This window comes from Neophocaena asiaeorientalis, unplaced genomic scaffold (assembly GCF_003031525.2).
Source record: "Neophocaena asiaeorientalis asiaeorientalis breed wild unplaced genomic scaffold, Neophocaena_asiaeorientalis_V1.1 scaffold489, whole genome shotgun sequence".
Classification (NCBI taxonomy): domain Eukaryota; kingdom Metazoa; phylum Chordata; class Mammalia; order Artiodactyla; family Phocoenidae; genus Neophocaena; species Neophocaena asiaeorientalis.
Genome location: NW_020174791.1, coordinates 1,069,486 through 1,089,057, shown reverse-complemented (window position 1 = coordinate 1,089,057; position 19,572 = coordinate 1,069,486). Strand labels below are relative to the sequence as shown.

Genomic DNA, 19,572 nt, shown 5'->3' with positions numbered 1-19,572 from the left:
CGTTACTGATGCTGGGCCTCCTCCCTAAAGATGCTGATGAGTGGGCCTGCTGCGGTGGAGCTGAGGCTCAGAGTTTTGTAACCATCCTTTCCCCCAACCAGGTGGTTCTCATGGGAGGCCTGGGCTGAGAACCACTGGCTGGAATTTGCAGAATTGACTTTGCCCATGGAAGCATGGGAAGGATGGCCCAGGGTACCTGGCAAGGTGGGCTGGCAGACCCAAGGAGGCTGCTCAGCCGCTGGGGCAGCTGCTGGTCACATCCTGGGTGCTGCCCAGAGAGGGAACAGACACTACGTTGGGGGGTCAGTAGCTGAGCCTCTCAGAGGACCAGCTGGGCTGGGGGCACTTTGGTGGCTGGGGGCTGCCGTTCTGGATGGCCTGTCTGCTGTCCCGCAGCAGCAGGGCTGCAAGAGGGCAGTGGGGACCTGGCCACGTTGGCAGGGGCTGTAGCATCAGACACGCAGAAGCCCTGCTCCCCACTCCAGGGGAGAGAGCGTTCCCACCCACAAGACTACCCACCCACCGCTTGTCACCACTTCACTCCTCCGGAATGCTTGCGGGCGCGTTGCCCAGGCAACCAGAATGCCAGCACGTTGCTATCCTTCAGTCTCCTCCAAGCACCTGTGAAGCCTGTGAGCACCAGCCCCCGTGCTCCGAGTTCTGCAGACGCTTCACTCTGGAGCTCCTGGGGAAGGAAGATGGGCCCCTGGGTGCCATCCACAGCCACGGGGGGAGTGGAGGGACCACGGCTGGGAGCCGAGCCTAAAGCACTCACCATGGAGTCCCCGTGACACACTGTGGTGTGGGTACCCATGTTCAGCCCATTTTACAGGTGGGGAAACTGAGGCTCAGCTAGGTTCCACTGATTGCCCAAGCTCATGCGGCTAGCAGGTTGGAAGTCAAGTAGCCAGCCCTGAGCCCCTGAGGTCACCACCACACAAGGCCGCTTCTGGAGCCTGTGTGGATTAGTCATCTCCAAGTCTCTCTCCTCCTGGGGATAAAGATGGTCATTCCCACCTCACCAGGCCCCAGGAGGAGCAGACCCTCCGTGTGCAAGAGTGTTTCTTGGCTTCAGCCCTGTGGACCTTTGGGGCAGGATAAATCTGTGGAGGCCTGTCCTGTGCACATGGATGTTTTGCAGCCTCCCTGGCTCTGCCCACTAGATGCCAGCAGCAGTGCCTCCATCCCCAGCTGCTGACAACCAGGAATGTCTCCCGACCTTGCCGAACGTCCCGTGGGGGCATGATTCCCCCTGTGCGAGCATCGATGGTGTGAATGCACTGTGTGGACTTTACAGCGTCACTGACATGCCAGGGCTTATTGTCTTCTGCAAGAGCTTATGAAGTAATTCCCCGGGACCTGCAGGGCCCTGGCGGCTGGATGAGGTCGGGAGGGGCGTGGATCACACCTGCTCAGGTCCAGCGCCCATCCAGCTGCCTCCCCGTAGGCGGAGCCTCTGTGCAGACTGTCCAGGGAGTGGAGTCACCGTGGTTACAGGTTATAGAGGGTTTGTCCTTGCTCTGCTTTTTCTAGCGTGTCCCTGTCCCCACAGGTCTAGGGGCGTTGGGACCTAGTTTCTGAGCACAGAGATCTTAAGTCCCTGAGTCCTGGACCCGTGGTGACCCCAGCCAGGCCCCTTCCTTTGTGGGTCTCTTGTTGTCCACACCTGGGCAATGAGGGTTTGGGATGAAGACACCCACCCACAGATGCTCCAGGACAAAGGGGTCCGTCAGGAGACCGGTTTGCCTGTGCTTCACCTACTGCACCCAGGAGTAGGAGGGTGTCAATAGGACCCCCGCCCCCGGGGCTGACCCCACGTTCCGGGAAGGAGGGTAGCCAGAGACATCTGGTCACGTTGGAGGTTTCTTTCCTGAACCGCTCCTTCTCTGTGTCAGAAACCACGTGTGCGCCCGACATCCACTGGGGCCGTAGGTGACCAAAACCTAGGCACCCAGAGCGCCTCTCCTGAAAGGGAGGGATGCTTTCATCCCCGCGAGTCCTGGGGCCAAGTGTGGAGCTGCTTCTACAGGACATCACGGTGACATCGGTCTGGGAGCACCGTTCGAGTGACTCACAGCTGCGTTTGTTTCACTAGGAAAATTGAACCAGTTACTGCTTTCCAGAAGAGAGCGCGTGCTCTGCTCCCTTCCTGAGCCGGTGCTGGGGGATAGAGGCTGAGCCACCCGTGTCTGTGAGAGGGGAGGGCGGGTCTCTGCCCCTGCTGCACTGTCCTGTTGGTGATGGGGGGCTGGGGGCACCCCCAAGTGCTCCTGGGCCCCAGAGGGTCCTGTACAGAGGGTGGGGGGAGATGGATATCTCATGGTGTTGGAAGGCCGCATCTTGCTCTCTCCAGGGCAGAGACCTTGGGGCAACACGGAATCAGGGATACCAGGACCTTTCCCCCACCGGGCACCGAGCTCTCCCTTCTCACCTAGAACCGAATGTCTCTTCCTGGTGGGATGTGCCTTCTGTCAGGAGAAGACGTGGTGGTGAAACAAAGGCTCACCTACTGGGAGTTTCACTTTGCCCAAAGGTCAGAGTTGAGTGTGGCCGCCGTCTCCCCTTAGTCGCAGCTTTGGGGTCCAGGATTTGTCCTCAGAAGGCTTGCTGCCTCCTCCATCCATCCCGGACCCCAAGCCTGCTGCCCCTTGGTCTCTGGGCTTCGTGAAGAGCAGCGTCACCCTGTCAGGCTCTAGGAGACGGGGCACCTCTGAACATCCTGAGAGCAAATCTCATGACTTCTTCCCTCCAGCTCGCTGAGTGCAGATCCCGCGGCTGGAGCACCCCAGCTTCTCGCTGCCAGCCCACACCCCGAGCGCACTTGGAACGTAGGTCTGAAAGGAAGGGGAAGTCCTGCCTGTCACCCACCATCCTCTTCGCTTGGGACAGTGGCTTCCTTAGATTTGTCCCATTCCATGGCTTGACTGCAAAACTGGTGAGGTTTGAGGAGTTAAAAGCAAAGTGGGTTTTCCCCCCAGAGTGTGTGCTGTGCTTGGGGTCCTGCTTCCTAAGACGAGCATGCAGGAAGGGGAGGGGCATCACTTTTCAGTCGAGACGGCTGGCAGACAGGACCCCACAGGTGGCTGAGGTCATCGGCAGAGGTGGGTCGTGTTGACATCAGGCACCCCGATACCATGTGACAGGAGGGCTGCACCTCTGAAGTTCCTCCCAAGAACCCATCACCCCAGTCTAACCATGAGAAAAAGACCAGACAAATCCCAGTAGAGAGACAGCCTACAAACTACCTGATCTGTCCTCCTGAAAACTGACAAGGTCATCGCAAGAAGGCAAGTCCGAGCATCCATCACAGCCCAGAGGGTCCCGAGGAGACGTGATGACTAATGTTATGTGGGATGCTGGGAGAGGAAACTGGTGAAACCCTAATACAGTATGGAATCTGGTTCATGGTCATGGACCCGTGCTTTCCCTAAGTTTTGACAAGCTCACCATGGTGATGTGGGATGTTCACATCGAGGCATCTGGGAGAAGAGTACACAGGACCTCTCGGTGCCCTTATGCAGTTTTTCTATGAATCTAAAACTGCTCTAAAAAGAAAAGCTTATTTAAACAAACAAACCAAGAGAAGTGGGGTGGGATCAAGGGGCTTCTGGACACCGGATCATGCTGAGGAGGGGCAGGTGGACTCAGCAGGGGCCCCAGGTGAAGGGATGCCCATGTCTGTAGGGGTTGATGATGTCCACACAGGAACACGGACTCCCCCAGAGCCAGCTCTGTGCTGGAGGAAGCACATCTGTGTCTGTCCCACCTGCGTCCTCGGAGTCATTTCAGACTGTACCCTAGCCGTTATTGGTCATAGATGCACGGTTCTTCTTAGAAGATGAGGAGACCTCAGTGTCACCTGCTCCAACCACCTTGTACAAGGCTGGGAACCTGGGGCTTGCGGAGTGGAAGCAACAAGCCCACGCTCAGGCCAACGTCAAACAGAATTGTTCCCACTGTGGCTTGTCCCCCGAACAAGCTGATGGCAAGCCCAAGAGAGACATCACGGGTGAGGGTCTTCCTCAGTCATCCATTGCTGGGGTTGTACATGGGGTGCTTGTCACTGCTAGTGGCAGGGCTGGGACAGGCTGGCCACCTGTTGGATACCGCTCAGGTTCTGCCCCGTCCTGGAGATTCCGGGATGGCCTCTGGGCCGTGCAGACTCCCGCATAAACTTTGGGCCCAGCCCCAGTGCTCTGGCAAGTGGATGCCAGCTGCTTGCAGAAGGCAGCCCTGCAAACTCCTTGCTCGGAGAAAAGCGCACCCTTAAGTGGAAGGGATGTCTTTGTCTCCCTTAATTGACAGTGATTTTCTTCAGTGAAGAAAATATACAGAAGGTATCAAATTGAATCTCAATTTGCTGAATCTTATTAAGCTGTTCTTGGGGAAAAAGGATTTCAATAAAAGTTTAAAAGGGAGAGAAGCAAAAAGCCTGCCAACTAGAAAATAAAGTGGGATGGAACAGTAGTTCCCAATTTGGGAGCAATCAGGTGGGGTGGGGGGTGGCTGGGAGCTTTTGTTCTTCATTTGAAAGTCTAGGCTGGGATGCTGCTGAGGGGGAGCCATCCGGGGCCTGTCTGTCACAGGGTGTAGACGCGGCAGCCGGGCACTCAGGCAAGGATCGTGTGGACCAATCTAAAGTCTCCACTGCACGTCCATTGCCAAGGCCGGCTGTGGCCCCAGCATCCTTTCTTCCTCCCACCTGACAGGGACAGGGAACAGAATTAGGACGCGATGCAGTGTGCCCCAAGTCTGTCTACCCACTACCCCGGCACACATCCACCTCTTCAGATCTAAACTGCATACCCTAAAATCCACGCCTTTGAAGTGTAGAGGTCAGTGTTTTTAATGTATTCACAGGGTTGTGTAACTGTCCCCACCATTAATTCCGGAACACTCATCACCCCTAAAGGAAACCCTGTGACCATTAGCAGTCACTCCCTAGCCCCCTGCCCCCAGCCCCCGGCAGCCACCAATCTACTTTCTATCCCTGTGGATCGACTGCTTCTGGGCATTTTTTGTAAACGGAATCGTACAGCCTGTAGCCTTTTGTGACTGGCTTCTTTGTGACGTTTTCAGGGTCCATCCACGTGGTAATGTACATCAGCACTTCTTTCCAAATAACGTTCCACTGTAGGGCTGGACCACCCTTCTTTACCCACTCATCAGCTGATGGACACGGAGATTGTTTCCAGTTTCCTCTGTTAGGAATAATCCTGCTGTGAACATTTGTGTACGCATTTCTGCACCCAAGAGTGGAATTTCTGGGTCCACTTTGAGGAACTTCCAAACTGTTTGATGGCTGCACCGTTTCACATTCCCACCAACGATGCCCGAGACTTGCAGTCTTCCCACATCCTCGCCAGCACTCGGAATTGTCCCTCTGTTTGCTTGTAGCCATCCTCGTGGGGCTGAAGCGGCGGCACTTTCGTAAGGCGTCTGCGGATGCCCCAGAGTTTTGGGGAAGCCGGCCGCACTCGGCCTGCGCCATGGCCTGGCCTCCTTGGCGTGTTACCCGCTGGCTCTGATGGTTAGTGGCTCTGAGGGCCTCCCCTGCAGATGTGTGGGGTCCTCTGCCATCTTGAAAAATGGCTGATGGCACCGTGGATGCCTTCCTGGGTGAGAGGATCTGTGAGTGGTCCTCCGAGAACCTCTGAACCGTGAAATGAGTGTGGAGTTGGGGGCTTCCCAGCCCTGTGCTTAGCAGTGTCAGAGGGACACTGCAGAGTGTTCCTGGGGTCCTGCCTGGTTTCAGGACTAGCTGGAGGGATGAGGACAGAGGTCACTGGCTGCCCCTCACACGGTCCTCGCAGATGTGGCTGAATCCTCTCACACCAAGATGCGTCTTCACCCCGGGGGATCCCACACAGGAGTCCAGGAAGGTCCAGGTTGCACACAGAGGCAGCAGGCCTGGTGACAGAGCAGAGGGTTTGGGGCCTTTGGCCCCTGTAGAGAGACCAATGATGGGTCCCCTGCAGGCCACGGAATCGGTCCCTGACCTCCCTATGGGAGGGTCTCTCTCTGCTCCCCCGCCCAGGCCCCGCATTTCCCGGCTCCTGGGTGTGGGTGGAGCCTCTGTCCTGACCTGTTCACCTGCCTCTGTATTTTCCCTCTGTGAACAAATCTACCCGTTCAAAAAGAAAGAAAATGGACTTGAAGAGGAAAAACAAATCTAGCTCTCCCCGCTGTTGCGACGGGTTGGCTTCTCTGCATAACAGCTGGGTGGCGTGGAAAGAGAAGGGTTTCCATGGTAACCAATTACAGCTCACGATTGGTGGAAAATGGCAGAAATACCCTGCATGTGAAGTTGTGCGGGGCGGGCAGGCACAGGCCCTGTTGTAATTTCCTGGGGCGATGCCGCTCCAGGTGGTGGTGGCAGGCAGGTGTGTGTGTGACTACCGTTCGCTCAGCCTGCCTGGCAGAGCCTCGTACTACCTGGTGGAGTCTAGTGATGCCTGGCGGGGCCTGGTGAGGCCTGATGTGCTTGTGGTGCCTGGGAGTGCCTGGTGAGGCCTGGTGAAGTCTGCAGGTACCTGGGGAGGCCTGAGGGTTCCTGGTAGTAGCTGGTGGAGCCTAGTGGTGGCTGGTGGGGTATGGTGGGACCTGGTGAGGTGGTGGGGTATAGGGAGACCTGTGGTGCCTTGTGAAGCCTGGGGGTACATGGTGAGGCCTGGTGGGGGTGCCTGTTGAGGCCTAGTGGTACCGGGGGGCGGGGGCCTGGTGAGGCCTGGTGGTGCCTAGTGGGACCTGTTCTTACCTGGTGAAACCTGATAATACCTGGTGAGGTCTGGGGGTTCCTGGTAGTAACTCGTGGGGTCTGGTGGGATCTGATTAGGCCTGGTGAGGTGGTGGGACCTGGTGAAGCCTGGGAGGACACGGTGAGGCATGGGGGTGCCTAGTGGGGCATGGTGAAACCTGGTGAGGCATGGGGGTGCTCAGCAGTGCCTTGTGGTACCTGATGGTGACCAGTGGTGCCCTCCAGGCCGAGGCACCACACCTGTTGGAAGCAGCATCTCATTTCCCTGAGGGCTGGACTCGCGTCCAAATGCATAGAGAGGTGGGAGAACTTGAGCTTCTAAAGCATCCCCCTCCCTGGGCCACCTGTGGCCACAGAGGAGCCGCCCTTGGTGTGCTCCTGGGGGCACCTCGCGCTGACCTAAATCTCTGTGTGCAGCGAGGCTGGCCTGGACCCTGCAGCACGCAGGGCTGGCCGTGCAGAGAAATCGCGCACCGGCAGCCTCTTGGTGCGGAGGCATTAGCATAATGAGCGGTTCCTAATTTCTGCAGCCAAGCACTTGCGTTCTGATTGAAAAACTGGGGCCTTATTATTTGAGGATTTGTCCTTTTCGGCAATTAGCGCTCATTAATACAAGTTTCTTCCTTTCAACATGCTGGGGGGACAGCACGTTCCTAAGTGTCAGTGAGGGAAAAGTCAGCCCCAGGCACGTGGACACACTCACACAGACACGGACTGATTCAGTCCCTTTTAAAGTCACGTGACACCCTTGGAGGAAAACCTGCCAAACTCCGCTTCCCCAGGCCTGGTTCTACAGTGTTTCTGGGCTGACGACTCAGTGCAACACACATGCTCTTCCACCCCCCACCTGCGACCATCCCTAAGCTCTGGCTTCGTGTCAATTTCTAGACATGGCCTTGCTGACGAGCTCTGGCTTTGAAGGGCGCCTGTCCCAGGTCCTCAGTTACCTAAGCCGGTGGCAGGGCGCGGGGCCCGGGTCCCCCTACCCTCCATGTGCACTGCATCCTCCCCTGGCTCTATCCTTGCCAGGCCCAGGGCACACTCAGCCTCGCTGCCCTCGCCAGGCCGTGCGGGTGTGCCCTCCCCAGCCTCCCCAGCACCTGCACGGGAGAAAAGTATCGGCAGAACAAGCACTTGGGCAGAGTGAGCGCCTTGATTGACTTTCAGCTTCCCCGCAGCGTGTCTTTTCCTGAGCGAGATCCAGAGGAGGCCACAGACCAGCAGCTTTCCCCGTGTATGTGTAACGGCATCTGAGGCCATGAGCCTGCTTTCAAATCGGCACATTCAACTGAGATACGAGGCGGCAGAGGGTGGGGTTGGCAGAGCGCGGGACCCGGCCCGGAGCAGTAGATGCTGGGACTCTGCTCCACGTGAAGCCCCACAGGCTGAAACCCCTGTCCCTCCAAACCTCAGGACTGCAGGCTGCAGGCTTAGCATCACCCACCTCAGACCGCGAACGTCTGTGACCTAGAGGGAAGTGCCCGGGCCTTGGACCCAGGGTGTGGACCACGTTCCAGCCCTGCCGTTCCCTCCCCTCTTGGTGCCTCCGTTTTATTAAGGGTCAGAGCAAAGCGGGGATGGAAGGCCCGTGAGGTCATCTCTTCAGCTGACAGATGTGGGCTTTGGAGACTCGGTTTCCCTCCTGTAAGCGGACGCTTTGTCCTCAGCCGGCCATGTGCAGGCAAGCTCCTTGGAGGTGAAGCCGGGTCCTGAGCGCGTGTGGTTCGGCCTGTGTTTCTAAGATGCTAACAGACCGCGCTCGAGTCGGCCTTTGAAGTGAACTAACGAAGGGTTTCATTCCCCTTTGGAAGCTAGGATTAGCGTTCATTACAAGAAGAGCATTTCCTCGTCCTGGTTGGGGGTGGAGAGCGCCCCCCAGGCAGAGGTCCCCCCACTGATGCTTTTCTCTCTCTCCCACGCAGTTCCATGTTCATCCGCTGGCCCGGCTGCTCTCTAGGAAGCCATGCTTGGATCCTTATAGCCATGTTTCAGCTCGCCCTGGATCTGCCCGCGTGTGAGTCCCTGGGCCCGGGCCCCGAGTTCCGGCTGCTGCCCCGGCTGCCCCACCGGCCACCCCGCTTGTGGAGTTTTAAGAGCGGACAGCCCGCCCGGGTCCCAGCGCCCGTGTGGAGCCCCCGGCCGCCCCGCTTGGAGCGTGGTCACAGTCACGGGCAGATGCTGAGTCCCCGGGCCCGACGGGCGCACAGACCCAGGGACCAGGTGGCCGCTCTGGGGCCCAAAGGGGGGCTGGCCAAGCCCCCAGCTGCTGCCAAATCCAGCCCTTCCCTGGGCCCCTCATCCTCTGCGGGGGGCAGTGGAGCTCCCACGGACCAGCAGGCCCTCCTGCGGAGGGGGAAGAGGCACCTGCAGGGGCCCGCCTTCAACAGCTTTGACTTCCAAGGCAGCAGGCCCACCACGGAGACGGAGTTCATTGCCTGGGGGCCCACGGGGGAGGAGGAGGCCCCGGAATCCAATACATTTCCAGGCGTTTATGGCCCCACCACGGTCTCCATCTTCCAAACACGGAAGACAGCTGTGGCCACTGCCACCGCCACCGCCACCACGGCCACCTCCGTGACACTGCAGACTCAGGGGCTCACCGAGCCCCTGGACCCCAGGAGTGGGAAACCGGTTGGGGTAAGCACAACGGAGCCTTCCACCAGCCCCAGCAGAGACAGTGGCAAAGTCAGCAAGCCCCCGCGGGTTCTGGGGGAGACCTCAGGTACGCCCACCTCTTTTCTGGTTGGTGCTGGGTTGGGGGGATATTTTTTGGGGGGGTGTGTGGCTTAGGAGGGATGCTGAGCTGTGCCTGGGTGATGCCGTTTCGTGAGACTCTTCATTTCCCATCAGGGAACCTAAAGCCACAGCCCCTCACGGGAAGATGGGGCGCTGTGTGTCTGTGAACTTGTACGTGTATATGTCCTGACAAATCTGGGTTGTGCTCTGCAAGGAAGGGCCAGGCTCTTCTAGCTGCTGGAAGGGAGCAGGGAGAGGGTCTCTCCCTAGAGGTGGCCCTGAAGTAGGCACTGTACCCACCCTGCCTGTGTAGGGGTGTCTGAGCCCCACCAGACACAGGGAAACATCTTCCTGAATGGCAGACAGAACTTCAGCTCCTGGGCCAGCCTGGGAGTTAGATGTGGGCACATCTGCTGATAGAGACAGGGTATGTGGTGTCTTCAAAAACCCTCAAGGGTGTGGCCCTAAGGAGGGGCAACTGTCAGACTGGCCTAGAATTAGCAATTACCTCAAACAGCAGGAGAGCCGGAGGCCGTGTATCAGGAGGAGTTTCCTGTGGTGTTAGCTGGGGCTTTGCACACTGACTCAGGTGAGGGGTGTCTTGTCCCTGAAGATGGGTTAGGAGGTGTTTGGAGGATGGAGATCTGACAGATGGCTTCGGTTCTCCTGGCCGTGTTATTCTAGGTGTGTGTAGACAACTAGCATTTCTTGGCTTTGGAATATCTTGCTGCAACGTCGTCTTGTTGTTCCTTCTCCTCCTGTAACTCCTCCAATTGCTTCGAAAGGAGTAGCCCTTGAAAATCTCCCAGGCCAAAGCTTGTCCCTTCGCTGGTAGGCCCCCTGCATGTACCCAGCTTCAGGCCGGCCAGGGGACAGCCAGAATCCTGGACCCCTGTGTTCCCACCCACTGCCAGCATCCTTGGCTTCTGTGAACAAGCCATGGCCCCATGCCCCACCATGACTCCCAGGTTTACAGATTGTGTCCGTGCCTGCACATCCTAAACTGGCAGCGGTATTTGCTGACTTGCAAAACAGGATGCAAGTTCCAGGGCATGAGCCCAAAGGGGTGGGGGCACCATGCAGCCTCCTCCACCCTCGGCTTGCTTCTCCACTTCCTCAGGGTTTGGACCTGACACGGATCCTCTACAGAACCCGAGGACAGAGAGAACTGCTCGTCAGGGTCCCTCCGCAGCCAGGTTGCCATGCTGTCCCTTGCACTCCGTGTGTGTACCATGTTCTGTATCCCGGCCAACAGGCAGGGTATGATCAGTAGTTGGACAGGTTTCCAGGGAGTGGGTGGCCCTTGTTCCATGACCTACTTCCTTCCTTCACCTGGATAAGAGAACTGCGATTTTTATTCTGCGTGGTTCTTCCCTTGAGAGCAACATATCTGTGGAAGCAAAGCCAAGCTCCACCTCAACGCCAGGGGCCGGGGGCCGGGATGGAGGGACGGAGGCTGTGAGCTTGGGGGTGTCACGGGAGAGGGTCTGCAGGTCTGTGCCTCAGCTGTCTTCCACATAGCCCCCTTCTGGGGTCTAGAGACACACAGACCCTGCCATTCATCTTCTCCGTACCAGGCGCCCAAGAGCAGTTTACAAAGCATTCGTTTTTACCTCAATAAACTCGCAAGCCATCATCATAATAGAATTAGTGGTGCGTTCATTTATTGTCATCTCCTCTGCCTACGTCACTTACTATATAGACATGGATGAGAAAACGAGTTCCCATTTCTTCCAAATTACATTTGTTATTACTAAAGTTAAATGCCCGGGACAGCATTATAAGGCTTAGCAAATTAATTCATAGTACACTGGATATTGCTAATCCAGCCTGACAGATGCTTATCTTGGAAAAGATTTATGGTTCTTCATAATATAATCTGCTGCTAGATTAATTTGTTTAGCACAACAGATTTAAAAGGGGGTAAGTATGTGTGTTTGTTTCTAACGCAGAGAAATGTTCATTCTGGGAAGTGATGCTGGATGCTGAGTAGGGGCAGCCAGTGGTCCTCAGCTTCGAGTTCAAGGCAAGGAAAGAGAGGAAATGCTGATTCCCCTAACCGGGCTCATCAAAGCTCAGCTGGTCCTACATAAGTGATCCAAGCCCCAGGGCACTGAGAGCCCAGGCAGGGGTCCTGCAGATCCCCCCCTAGTCAGCAGATGTAGACCTAGGCCCCCAACTCATTGGAGTATGACTACTACTCACCCTTCTCCGACAGGATTTAAGGTAGCAAGGGCGGTCTTGGGGATCCCAGAGCTGTGGTCTGGGGGGCCTTGCGCACCACGGTGAGCGGTACGTGCTTCCAGGCTGCAGATCTGCGTGTGAATCTGGGCTCTGCTGCACGTAGCTGGCTGACCCTGGGAAAGTTCTCTTCTCTGTTGGCTACATTTTCTTCATTTATGAAAGTTTAGAAATATCTCTCCTAAGTGGTTGCTGTGAAGTCTCAGTAAATCAACCCCAAGTACAAAACACGGTGCCTGGCAACTAAGAATCCTCTATCCGTGCCAGATGTTTTTATACCCAGCAAGAGTGACTCTGAGGAGAGGGTTACAGGCATCAAGGACAAACAGGCCCAGATTTGCCCACTCACAGCTGGGGGGTGCCCCAAAGTCTGGAATGAAGGCTTTAGGAAGTGATATGAAGAATTTGATAAGTCAATTCTGTGGTCAAAAGAAGTGTCTTTGGAATCAGATTTGGGAAGTTGTTTTATTTTTGCTTCTGTAGAGAAACGTTTAGAAGGGGAATGTCTAAACATTCCTGTCTGTCCATAGCACAGGCATTGGTGGGTGTAGAAAGGGCAGGTGGCTGGTGATCTGGGGCACTCTGAAATCTGTCAGGAGCTAACATTAAATGGAAAAGCTGCTGGAATTGTCTAAGGGCCCACTTGACGTGGAGCAGGAGTCACGCTCCACGTAGAGCGGTTGGGAAATCTCTCTAGTTTTAGTGTGGTAGTTGAGTGTGCCGCAGCCTGCCTGCCAATTCTTGGCTTCATCTGTATTAGCTGCGTGAACTTGGGCAGCTTCCTTCTTATCTCTGTGCCTCGGTGGGAATTACAGAATTAAAAATCTCATAATGTTGTAAAGATTCAGTGAGATAGTACATACCAGGTGCTCAGTGCCTGGCACATGAAAGTTCCTCAGGACATGTTTGCTGCTGTTAATACAATAACGATGATGGTGGTGGTGATGTTGGAGATGATGGTGCTGGTGATGGTCTTGATGGAGATGGTGTAGACGGTGGTAATTATGATGATGGAGATGACGGTGCTGGTGGTACTGGTGATGGTGGTGATGGTGATGACAATGTTGGTGATTGTCCTTGTGGTGATTTGCTGTCACCGGCTTACTGCTCCATGGTGACATCATTTGATGAGGTCCCACACTCTCATCCCTGACCTTGGTGCTCCGAGCAGAGGTGTAGATGATGCTTAGCCAGGAGCTGCTTGGGGTGGAAAAGCGCCTGGCTCGGGTTCACCAAGGCATTGAGCGGCAGCCTCACACGGTGCTGGCAGAGACTGAGCGTCAGACGGTCAGCACTTCACCTGAGGTCCGGAAAAGAGGGCTCACCACAGTGAAGCACTGTTCTCCGGTGACAGCTCTCTTGCTGGTTGTATTCTGAGTCTGGAATTACAGTGTCTCCCAGGAGAAAAACGGAAAAATGGAAAGTCATTTCCTGGGCTTTAATCTTAAACCTCGTAAAGGGAGCTGTGGGCACTTTAAGCCAGCTGGTTTCAGTCTCCGCGTTTGCCCACTGCGGGATCTCCTGGGCATTTGGCCTGCAGTTAGCGCTCAGTAAAGATTTCCCAGACCTGACGTTCCTCGACCCTGCCTGCTGGCCCCCGGCTCCTGCCTGCACAGACACATCTGACGCTTTCCCCACCTGCCTGTGTTCACAACTCCGGGAAGGTGCACTGCCCAGGAGGGCCCAGGTCCCCATTGTCATTCGAGATGTGTCCCCATCTGGATCAGTCACAGATCTGTGACAGCCAGCAGCTCAAGGATGCGATGGCTCAGATGTTCTCCCAGTTCTGTCTGGTAATTTTTACACTGGAATCCACTCACGCGTTTCCAAGGATGATTTCCAGGTTCCTTTGTCCTTGTCACCAGGGGGCCTTCAGTGTCCTCTTGGTGGGACGGGCTGGTGTCGTCTTCTCTCACCCTGCTGGTCAGATGACCTGAACTGGAAGCGGGGAGACCTTGGGATCAAGTCCCACGGTGATGGAGTAGTTTCTAAATGCCGGGATCGGAGGGGAAGGGAGAGAGAAGCAGACGTGACGGAGAGAGACACGTTCCTCCCCTTCTGTTTAAAGCTGCGATGGCGGTTTAAATGCTGAGCCCCTTTTAATTAACTTGGCTGGGTGTTTGCTGCCAGGGAAATGAATCCGTCCTTAATTTAAAGATATTTGAAGCAAATGACTCACGAACTTCAAATTTTTGAGTGGCTTAATTGGGATAAGAGCATCAACGAACAAGTGAGCTTGTGGAGCTTTTCCTCAACATCCTAAACTCTGCAGACAGCGAGGCTGGTCTTCGGGGTCTTCACTGGGACTTCCCGTATGGATGCGGTGTGGCTTGTCCTGCCAGCTCTGGTTCTGGAGGGTCACCTGTCCTGGCCACAGGCGGGATTGTGTGTGTCTGCTGATGGCGCCGGGACCTGTCCAGCCTCCCTGAGCGCTCCCCTGCCTTTGCTGAGCAAAGCTGTGTTCACACCAAGTGGATAAATGGGCTGACTCATTAAAGCCGGCCTTGGATTCTCCTGGAGATGACTCCATCACCGGCTTCCTTTTATTCCCTTCACATGCTTCCTGCTCCAACTTACTGCATTTAGTGCTTCTTAAGCTCTTTGTTTCCCTCAGGGCCTCATTCCTCTTCTAAGAGCACTTCGGGATCAGGAAGTTTCTTTAATTCTTATCCCAAACCATGGTGGCCGTCCTCCTGTGCTTTCTACCTGTAAGCGGTGGCCCTCCACCCACCCTGGGCTGTTGTCCTCCCCAGGCCCTCAGAAGATACAGGAAGAGACCTGAATTGATGCCTCCTCGATCTGGAAACCAGTGTCCTCTAAGGGTGCCGGTGGGGCTGCCAGTGATCCAGGGCCTGGGGGGCTGCAGGAGACACACCCCTGCAGGATGCATCTCCCCTCCACGGGAACCGCATTCACAGATGCTTTTGATATACGGTGGTATATGGTTTCATCCACTCACAGGGAATGATTTTAAGTGTTGAAATTAAATATGAGACAGAACATCATTTTTAGAATTTTTATTTGACTATGTTAAGAGAACTGGTCTCAGAGTTTCTGGCTTCTGATCAATGGCACAGCGAACGATCCACTCCTGAGTTGACATTAAATGCTGCACCTTGGGGCGGGGAGGGGCCAGGGGCTGGAAAACCCATCCCTGTGCCCTCTTTACAAGGAGCTTAAAAATCTTCTTTGGGAAAGCCAGACAGGGAAGGGCGCGAGAGGAAATGTCACAAACACCACGTAGGCAATAATAGCTCAGGTGTTATTCTGGAAACACAGATGGAGGAGGAGGGGCGAATGAGGAGAGTCCTGATGGACGGGGAGGGTGAACAGGGGCAGAGGCCAGGGAGGCCAGCGCTGCTGGAAGCCCAGAGGCCTGCCTGGTAGAGGGAGCCTGGGGAGGTGACCCCGGGACTGTGTTCTCACGTCTAGAACGGGATCTGGAAGAGAAAACCCTTGGGGTCCCTGGTCCAGCTCTGAACTGATATAGCAATGTGAGAGGCATGTGTCCTTCTGCCGAGCACCAGAAGAGCGGCCTTGGTGCCGTTTCCCTCCTGTTTTGTCATCAGTGAAAGGAGAGCCCTGGAGAGCTTTGGCATTCCCCGCTTACAGCGTCAACAGCCTGCCTGCCAGCCGGGGGGCCAGGCAGTGGGCCCAGCAGTTCCCGGGCGCAGGCAGGCTCTGGGGTCATCAGGGTGGTTGCTGGCAACGGGGTTTCAGAGCCTCTGTTTGGGGTGAGACGTCACCCGTTCTGTCCCCCGCCCCTGCCCAGGAGTGGTCCTGGGTTACAGTGACTAACTTGAAAGGGCCCAAGTGATTACACCTGAGGAAGAAAGAGTGCCGTCACCTCTGCAGCAGGTAGGTTCTCAGTGAAGGTCAGGGCTCCCCAGAGCTCCCTGCCCAGTTCCGGAGACTCAGCCCCGACTGCCGGGTGATGGACGTGCCACATGGTCAGACAGGAAGAAAGACCAGACCTCCGGTCTTTGCTTTCGATGTGGCTCAGCGACTCTCTGCCCTGAAGTCTGTGGCTGGGAGGTGAGGATCAGTGATAACAGAGGATGCGGCTTCCCTTTCCAGAAGTTTCCTTTGGCAGCAGGGATGCCGAGTCTGTCTGGGGAGCTGTGTGGGAGACAAAGCTGGGGCTGGTGGGGAGAGCCCCTGCCTTGACGGGACCTGCCGCAGGCCCTGGAGGCCCGCCTGCGGGCCAGTGGCATGTCCTCGACTGTGCACGTGACCTCGGGGAGTCCCGGCTTCCCTGCCTGCGGAACTGGGAAATGCTTTCCACCTCGCGAGGCCGTCCTGAGACTTGACCGTGTTGACCCCGGTGGAGTGCGGAGCTTGCGGCATGCCAGGGCAGAGCTGATGATGGAGTCCACCTCCTCTTGTGGCTACCTTGGGGGTCGGAATGGCGCCAGCGCTGGGAACGTGCTACTTATTTTGTGTCCTTCAAATGCTCCCCGAAGGTATTAGGATGAGGATGTGCAGGTACCCAGCCTGAATTGTTCTCGCTCTTCTGTGACCTTTCTCTGCCCTGGAAGGCTTTCAGCAATCAGACCTACCCCGGAAACCCAGACCCCCTAACGAGCCACATCGGCGGCCCCGTGTGTGTTCGGGGGCAGTCACACCAAGGGGAGGTCATGAGCTGGAGCATCCTTTGCACGAGGACAGCCTGCTTCTCTCCAGACCCCCCTGGAACACAACCCTCCCCCAATAAGTAGCCCAGGAAGGACTTGCCATGCTTCACTCTCCACGTTCTCAAAACTGGCCTGGGGGGCAGGGGGTGGTGCTGATGCTGAGGGAGGCTCAGCCATCGAGAGTCGGGGGGCAGGTGGATCCCCACCCAGCTCTCCTCACCCCCAGGCCAGGGCCCTTTCCATGACTCTGGGGGGACCCTCCCCACCACACACCCCTGTTGCCTGAAGCTTCAGGACATCCTGAGTGAGGTGGGGACAGGGGTCCTAAGTCCGAGAGGAAGACGATTGTCTTATTTGCTTGCACTTTCTGGGCCATGTGTGAGGTCCAGTGATGAAAGAACCTTCCCTGTCCTCTTGGGCCTTCAAGAAGTTCCCGGAGCAGGGGGTCTCCACCAGCAAAGTCTAGGCCAGGGGCGTGGAAGGGTCAGATGTGAAAACACGGTGTGCTTTCACACGTTGCCCAGAAAGGCCAGCAGCTAGGGCCCTGGCCAGGACTCCATGGGTGTGTCCTTGGGCCGAGGGCAGAGCCCCTGAGAGACGCACACCTGGGTCCTCTTCTCTATCCCCCATCAGCATGAAGGAGGGCACCGGCATCCTCTGTGGGGACGGGGCAGGAGGGGCCACCCTGGAGGACAGAGGCAGCTGGAGAAAGCTGGGCTGGGAGGAGGGTGCCAGAGAGCAGGAGAAGGAAGTGCCGGGGCTCTAGGGCAGGCCCCCTGACCATCCAGACGTACAGCCCGAGTTCCGAATACACATTTGCAAATGCTCCCTTAACTCACTTCCAACGCACCTACATTTTCATAGAAAATATAGCCTGCCGAAAGCAATGGTTCTAAACACTTGAGTGGTGCCCTGAGTGTGATTTAGAGGCAACACAGAGGAAGGTTACTTATGATAAAGGCTGGTCTGTGTACATCTTCACTGGGAAGCGTAAGGAGGTGGTCAAAGGCACCCTCCTCCCTGGCCCTGGGGCATCACCAGGAACATGATGCCAACGCGAGCTGAGACAGGTGTCTTCTGGGCCTTGAGGGCACGTGACTTTCTGAAATGGTGAGCAGCTCTCTGCAACCTTGGGGACAAAAATAATACAGCTTCCTTTTGATGTGTGTGGTGGTTGCATTCTGGGAAACTTCGGTGCTCCTTAAAATCATGTAAAGAATACTCTGGGTCTGTACGTGGAGGCAAAGGAGGGTCTCCGGGCTCAGAGCATTCAGAATGTGCCTGAATGTGTGGCAGGACGTTCGCAGTCACACAGGACAGAGGGCCGTCTCTGGGGGAGCACGTCTGTCCCCCGCACTGCAGGGCAGGTGACATCGCAGCCTTACTCAGCTGATGCCAGTCATCGTGACAACCAAATGTGTCCCCACATTCCAAGATGCCCCTGCCCCCCGAGAATCCCGGCTGCAGTTCTGGGCATCCCTGGGCCTCGCCCTCACCTGCGTGCCGCACACAGAAGCTTTCTTCTGTGTGTGAGTGTCCTGGGGCTGCAGCAACAAGTCACCCCAAACTGGGGGGCTTAAAACCACAGAAGTTCATTCTCTCCCAGTTCCAGAGGCCAGAGGACCAAAATGAAGGTGTGGGCAGGGCTGGGCTCCCTCCACAGGCTCTAGGAGAGCATCCTTCCTGCCTCTTCCAGCTGCTGGGCACTCCGGTGTCCTTGGCTTGTTGCCACATCCCTCTAATCTCGACCTTGTCCTCAGATGGCTTATTCTTTCTGTGTCTGTGTCTCTCCTTATAAGGACACCCATCATTGTATTTAGGGTCCACCCTGATAATCCAGGATAGTCTCGTATTGAGACCCTTAATGTAATTACATCTGCAAAGGTCCTTTTTCTAAATAAGGTCATATTGACAGGTTCCAGGGATTAGGACATGGCTATCTTTGCGGGGGAGGGCTGCTATTGAACCCACTACAATGGGAGGAGCTTTCATTAGCTCTGGCTGGAGTTGGCAGTGCCTGGGAATTTTCTCCTGGAGAGGCAGGGAAAATTGCAGATTTTTTCATCTGCCCCTAGTCCTGGCGTTGCTGGAGAGGTAGGCAGACCTGCGGGGGGAGAGCATTAGCCCAACCCTCACTGACCCTCCCCCACGAGGCCAGAGCTGCCCAGAGGCCCTGGGAGCCACTGGGGCTTGGAGCAAGTTTCCTTTTGTATAAACTGAGCTTCACAGACAAGTCAGAGATCAAAATTCTTGAGCTCCCAGTGGCCTCATCCCTGTAGATCATCATTCACTCACTTGTTCTTTCAGTTCAAGTGTTTACTGAGCACCTACTATGTTCCAGGCTCTGCAGTGACATCAGAAGACAACACACACACGGTCTTTGTCCCCTCCAGGGTCAGCAGACAGACAGACACATGTAAAAACACAAATAAGGAAACCCCATGTACGAACGTGTGCGAGGAGGGTACACACGAGGTGGGTGGGTGAGTGTGGCCGGGGAGGCAGGCCTCCCCACCCAAGGACCCGAATGATGAGAAGGAGGGAATGGCAGGGAAATGGAAGGTGTAGGCAAAGGAAACCGTGTGATGTGATGAGTGACAGAAGGGCTCTGCGGGACGGGTCATACGAATTGGAGTCGGGGAGGTCAGAGTGGTGGCTGGGGCGAGGTTGCGAGGTGCTTGGGGGCGACCGTAAGGGCTCTGGGTTTTATCCTGAGTGTATGGGGTGAACAGAGTGCCGTAGTCCCGCAGAAGCTCCTGGAGGGCAACCGTAGGGGAAGGACAGGAGTGCGGGTGATGGAGGCAGCCCAGTGGAGAGGGGAGGCTGGCGGTGGGCGGACTTACTGAAGAATCGGACGGGGCAGTGGTGAGAGAGAACAACCTGGAAGGCCTCCAAGTGTTGGGTCTGAGCAACTCGTGTCTTCAACTGACAGTGGTGCCTTTGGCTGAGACGGGGCAGCGTGGGCGGGCACAGATTGGAAAAGGACGTCAGCCGCTTTAGCCATGTTGAGGCCAAGCTGCCATGTGCGCTGTCCAGGTGGGGACGTCTGCGGATTTCTGGACTTGTGAGTTTGCAGCTGGGGAAGGTCTGGCCTGGGGTGGAGACTCAAAGCCCTCCGATGTCTGGGTGTGGAGGGTTGAGATCACCTGGAGGGAGTGTGGATCGCATGAGACGGGGATGGACACAGGGACCTGGGGAGTCCTG

At 56.3% G+C, this 19,572-nt stretch overlaps 1 protein-coding gene across 1 annotated transcript in view; it reads left to right on the top strand.

The window, feature by feature from the left end:
- Nucleotides 1-8,679: 8,679 nt before the first annotated feature.
- The window catches only part of AJAP1 (adherens junctions associated protein 1), a 61,495-nt gene continuing 50,602 nt past the window's right edge, over nucleotides 8,680-19,572 (top strand). The window contains exon 1 of the mRNA XM_024760328.1: nucleotides 8,680-9,479. Coding sequence (XP_024616096.1) covers nucleotides 8,684-9,479 — 796 coding nt within the window. The 5' untranslated portion in view covers nucleotides 8,680-8,683. The remainder of the gene's footprint in view (nucleotides 9,480-19,572) is intronic.